Source organism: Octopus bimaculoides, chromosome 8, assembly GCF_001194135.2.
Source record: "Octopus bimaculoides isolate UCB-OBI-ISO-001 chromosome 8, ASM119413v2, whole genome shotgun sequence".
Lineage (NCBI taxonomy): Eukaryota > Metazoa > Mollusca > Cephalopoda > Octopoda > Octopodidae > Octopus > Octopus bimaculoides.
In genome coordinates, this window is record NC_068988.1 from 82795492 (window position 1) to 82801604 (window position 6113).

A 6113-nucleotide genomic window follows, 5' to 3' on the forward strand; every position below is an offset into this window, starting at 1 on the left:
TTTTTAAATACATTGATCACAAACACAAATCACAAAATAAAAAAAGTTGGTGGAGTTCTGATAAAAGCATGTACTAAAACCCCTCATAACTTTTTTATTTTTAAGAATTTTCACAAAATTTTTTTGATTCTATCTTCTGCATAATACAATTACCCACCCACCCCCTTTTTTTTTCACTCATACACACACTCCACTAGCATCTAATTCCAAAACTTTCCACTGTTTTTCAATTTATTTTTCTTCATTTTTGGTTTTAAAATACAGGCAGTCCGATTCTGCCATTCATTTCTCTTTATAATTTCCAAATAATTTTTTAGATACTTCGAAATCAAAATTCTTGGGTGTTTGCATAAGAGAAAATAAATCATTTACTAACAGAATATTGTTATCAAAATAAATTATCTCTAACATACCTTTAAATTGTTGTGAGAAAAACATTTACTAACAGAGAATTATGTTATGAAAATAAATTATTTGTAACATACCTTTAAATTATTGTGGATAAAGTATTAAAACTCAAAAACTTGCCCACGAAGTGTACAATCCAAACTTCAATTTGATTGTGGTCTTCTCGCTAGGGATCACTCTTATTTCTAAAAAAACAGGGGTCTGTTTTGTTAGAAATAAAGAGAGCATGCATATTGTGTCGTTCTTCCAATTTTCCCAGCAAATGAAGTTTTGCATATTTGCAATATATGACAACACAGCAAAGAAGGATCTCATATATATTTATTCTATCAACACTAGAAACATACAAAGCATAGTTTACCCAGAACCGTTGTTGGTGCTTTTTGATATGATCTCCAAAGACTGCTTCATGCTCCAATGTCTGCTTTCACATAGTTTCTACAGCTGGAAGACCTTCCTAATGTCATACCCTTCCTAACAACATGCATGTGCGTGTGTGTGTGCCACTTGCCCGCAATACTATCATGGCCACCTTTTCTTCTTCCTGTCATTTCTATATAAGTATCTTGGTCTTTTGCACAGTTTCTCAAACACAAAAGTTCTGGCTATAACATACCAGCATGCTAGACAAACAGCAATGATCAGATAAGTTGATTTTTTCCTTAATTTTAATTTTTGAATCATTCTATTCATTCACAACTTGTATTTCTACCCTGTTTGAACTAACCTGTCTTAATTTAATTTAGCATAATTAATTCAAGTTTGCCTCATATTTTTTTTTCCCTTTTCAACAATACTATCTCTGTCCATGAAAATATCTACATCTCATATCTCTGCTTTCATTAATTACTGCCTCTGTTCTGAAAATGTGCATATTTCATCTCATCATTCTGTTCTTTTCATGACAATTACATTTCGTTCCATGTAGGTTGCTTTTTGGCTGGTTGAAAATCTATATATTTTGTCTTTCTTGTGAAGTTGTTTGATTATTTCTCATGTTGCCATGTGGCTTCACTTGCTCACAATGTACCCACCCTTTCCTGCTCCCACCACCTAAAACAGAAACCTCTCTTCTCCACCAGAAACTTCTCTTCTGTCCACCTACCCTCCTTATCCATTTCATACTCTCTTAACAACAGTACCACAATACAACAGTCACAGTTTGCACACTTTGTATCGAAATGTGATTTAAGGATATGAACCAGTTGATTAACTAATTAACTAATCAGTTATCACTGATCTTTGAATTAAGAACGGTTGTATACTATGGCCAATGAGGGTTATTCAAGGTGTGGTTCTTGCTAGTTGATTAAATGCAAGGACAACTGATATGATATGCCTGCAGGCAAATGTCTATTTAAAACTTCTTTCCAGATGCTGAATCTCTTTGATCCCTTTGCCCCCTTTCCAAATACCTAAAGACGACATGATCAATGTAGGCACATTGAAGGTTTGTTGAGATGCTAGAATGTAGGCATGTAGATGTGTATTGCATTCAAGGAGTAAGATGGAGGGGAGTCAGATCCCTCACAAGCAAAAAACATTGGTATAAAATATTCTGGGTAGGCAATAGTGATGGGGTAGGTGATATGGGCATACTTTTAGCTAAGAAATAAGTGGATAAGGTGATTGAGGTAGTCAGAGTATGCAATAGGATACTTATGCTTAGACTAGTTTTACAAAGTAGTACTGTAACTATTATTTCTGCCTATGTTCCTCACCCACTCAGGCCCACTCTGTTCGCACTGGACATTAATGACGTCACCAAGATGGGGGCTGAGTTAGACCTCAACGTCTGGTATATTGATGATGCTTGTTTAGGGGGACCTCCAGACAGGGTTCTCACCATTGCAAACATGATGGTTGGGGAGCTTGGTCGCTGGGGTCTCCAAGTGAACAGCTCCAAATATGAGCTCTGGATCCTCAACGACCCAGCTTCTCAACATCAACCAACTATTGACCTTTTTGCAGAGTCCTTCCCTTCCATTGTAGTCCCTCCCTTCCATTGTAGTCCCCCCCCCCTTTGGCTTGGTGCTCCTTAGGAGTCTCAATCACAGACCTTGTCTTTGAGTCCATCTTCCAGTTGAAGGTGGTTGCCCTTGAGCAATTGCTGAAAAATATCGAAGTTATCAAGTTTTTTTCATACTTAGGAATTACCTCTTGATCCCTAAGCTTCTATATTTGCTCGGAGTCAGCTCATCTTACTGATTCCCATCATGCCTCCAACGCTTCAACAACCTAATCTTTGAGAGATTTGAATGCTTGGTCAATGTCAGACTCTCTCCAACATCCCACGATCAGGTTGCACTGCCCAAGCGATTTGGAGGTCTTGATCATCATAAGTGTTCGACCCTCTCCCTCCCCTGCTTCTTTTCCTCCACTCACACCTGTTCCAGCCTGGTGAGCAACATCCTCTCCTCTCCAACATGAACCAGTTCCAGCAGGGAGTTGGATGAAGCTTTCCAACACTGGAGGGAATAGGGCTTGTCTGCTCCTGAGAAGAGGTGGACTGTCAGAGTCAGAGAGCTTGGGACATTATTTCAAAGGCCACCTTCAACTCCCTCTTCATCCAGTCGGACTAGTTTTCAAAATGCCAGTTACTGTCTGCTAGCACCAAATACTCAGGTGACTGGATAGATGCCATCCCAGTGGCTAATGTTGGTGGCCTACTCAGCTTGGATGAACTTCATGATTCTATTGCCCTCAGAGTGGGAGCTGATGTATGCACAGGTTTGATCTGTCATTGTGACAGGTTCTCCAACTCCACAGGCCTCCATGGTCTTTCTTTCCACCTGAATGCTGGTCGTTTCACATATCATACGAAGTTGAACTTGATACTCAAGAGGAGCTTGGCCCAGGCAAACACCCCCTCCATCTAGGAACCATCTGGATTGTCCAGATGTTATGAGAAAAGACCTGACAGCTTCACCCTGTGCCCCTGATCACGAGGTAGATACTTTGTCTGGGATGTCACAGTTAGCAACTCCTTTGCTTCTTCTCACATCCTGGATGCTGCAGTCAGAGCAAGATCCACAGAACAAAATCCTGAAATACCATGATCTGTCGGCCAACTACATTTTCCATCCTGTTGCGTTTGAGATGTTTGACAGGGTCAGACCACTACCTGCGAGATTCCTGTCTTCACTGGCAACTTGCCTAGCAGAGGTAACTGGTGAGGCTTGTGAGGGCACTTGGCAACGCTGCAAGCATGCTGGCGTGCCTCAATAGCCATTAAAGAGGCTTCCCAGTGCCCCCAACTTTTCAACCCAAAATGGTGAATTTTGGTTTGTTTTCTTCTTTTTTCTCTTTTTAATTTTTCCAATTGTGTTCTATGTTTTGTCCAATTTTCTAATTTAATTTTGTAAAACGGTAAACAGTGTGAAGACAAAAACTTAACATTAATTAAGGAACAATTACCTTGATCGAACAATTGAATCCTCATCGTCGAACGACAGAGATCCACCACCACCTACACCATTTAGGACTTCATTATCTAGCGTGTCCTTAGTTTTATAAAACAATAGTGTGTAATATGAGAGATTTGACAGATAATTCTAGCAAGGGGGAACGACCAGCTATATTACCCACACCTCACCGGTCCGAGACTAATTTGACTAAAATTAATCTGTATAAAGTGAAAGAGAGAGAGAGAAGTGAAGAAAGTGAGAGAGAAGGAGCGGGAAGGAAAGACAGTATGTCAAACCAAGTTAATTCCCCTTAGTTACAACTGTTTCAGGAATTATTTGTGCCGGTCTCAGAAAACAACACATTACTCATTTTAATATGTTCCGTTCGTTCTTCTAACTTAATATTTAAATAATTATATATAGCTATATAATTCCAAGTATCTACCTAACAGCCTTCCTTATACAATGGATAAATTAAAGCGTACTTTAAGTGGTGATGATACTGATGAAGAGCATGGAATCGTAACACAGGTTCGTCTTACCCTAAACTTAATTGAGTTATAATTGTTTGTCGCTTGAAATATCTCGTTTTCAATCTAAAATACACGTCATATTTTTCTTTTTAACTTCCTTTTACATATTGTTTACTAAAATATAACCTACTGAATAATTGTGTGTCCCTTAGTAATCATGACAGATAAATAATCTACACCAAACACATGGTCCATTCATATGGAGTTAATAAATCATTAATGTAAGAATATATATATAGATAGATAGATGTGTGTGTATGTATGTATATTTGCCTACCGACGGCAAAAGATTAATTAGATCAAAGCTTATTATTAGCATAAAAAATGTAAGAATTACTTTAAAATTCTGCCTGTCTGTTTGCAGTAGTCACAATGTCTTAAATCTATTTGATGGTTATTCAGTGCCAGTTAGTATGAAAATAATATAAATAAAAATATGTAGTAACAAGGACTGGGCCGTATGAACTTTAGAAATCAGTTCGATATCTTGACATCAAATTTTTAATTTAGTTTTTTTCTCAACGAAAATAGATCCAGTGGTTTATGAAACAGTGAAGGAAAATCCATTTATTTTAGTCATATTTCTATAATCACCTAAAAGTTTTATGTATCTATATATATGAAATCTGTTTTTAAATCGCAACAACTGTGGTATCTTTATTTAAAATATTTATTTTATTCATGTAATCTTACACCTTATATTCATTTCTTTTAATAAATCATTTTCCCTGATACTTTCTCAAATCTCTGAAACCAAACTTTATATAAAAAAAAGAAAAAAACATGAGCACAATAAGTATTTTGATAATTTATATGCGTGTTACTAGATTCTGTATTTTATTTAAATGTATGTCCTGTGTGCAAATGTTGGACTGTTTTTAACAGGCAATGGTTTGGTGTTAGGATCCTCCCATAATAAATACAGACAACACAACTAGAATTTAAAATACTAATTTAATATGTATATTTGTAATTAGCAATCATATCTGCGTAAAAAAAAAGCGACTCGTGTCATCGAGAGTGAACCTGTGTCGTCACTCGATATCTTAGAAACAAAAGATAAATTCCACTTAAGTCACATCTTACTGTCTTTAAAAAAGAAGTAGACGCTATAATCCTAGAAACTCTGTTAATAAAATATATATATAGATATGTTGTTTACTTTATCTTCAACTGCTACGTGGAAACAAAACTTTGTCAACCTTCCATTTGTCAGATTTGTTATTACGTTTTCTCATGTTTAACAAACAAAACATCAGACCTGTTATATATTTGTTTATGGTGACGATACTGGGTTCCTAATTATTGTTCATCAAAAAGAAAGAAAAAAAAGAAATAACTTGTATTCATTAATTAAAGTCCTTTTTCATATCTCACTTGTTGCATTTGTCTGTGGTGCTTCACGTTTGACAATGGTGTCCTGATAAACAACATTCCTCAATTTTAGACTAACACAGACCTCTCTTCAATGAAGTTATATTATTTTACCAAATTATTGTAATGGTTATTTTATATAACAATAGGTATAATGCTACTATTACTTTAATGTTTTATATCCCACTTCCCCTCTTATTCTACTTTAAGCTCTATTATGTCGGTATTCTTTCGCCTTGACTCGAAGTCACAATTCAAACAAACCACGTTTATTTAAGGAGGCGGGTCTCTTAAAAGTTTCTCATTTAAACCCGGAATTTATTTGTAAATATAGTCTTTTCAAATTCACTTACTTGAATTATCTGTATAATAAATAAATAAATAAATAAAT

General features: G+C 36.0%; 1 protein-coding gene across 4 annotated transcripts in view; it reads left to right on the forward strand.

The window, feature by feature from the left end:
• Positions 1 to 4076: 4076 nt before the first annotated feature.
• Positions 4077 to 6113, forward strand: part of LOC106871890 (vesicle transport protein SFT2B) — a 73189-nt gene continuing 71152 nt past the window's right edge. For 2 of the 4 annotated variants that reach the window (XM_052970212.1, XM_052970211.1), the window contains exon 1: positions 4078 to 4346. In XM_052970212.1, the coding sequence (XP_052826172.1) occupies positions 4281 to 4346 (66 nt within the window). In that variant the 5' untranslated portion in view covers positions 4078 to 4280. Of the gene's footprint in view, positions 4347 to 6113 lie in introns of all 4 variants that reach the window. The other 2 variants (XM_052970210.1, XM_052970213.1) reach the window with 2 other exon arrangements.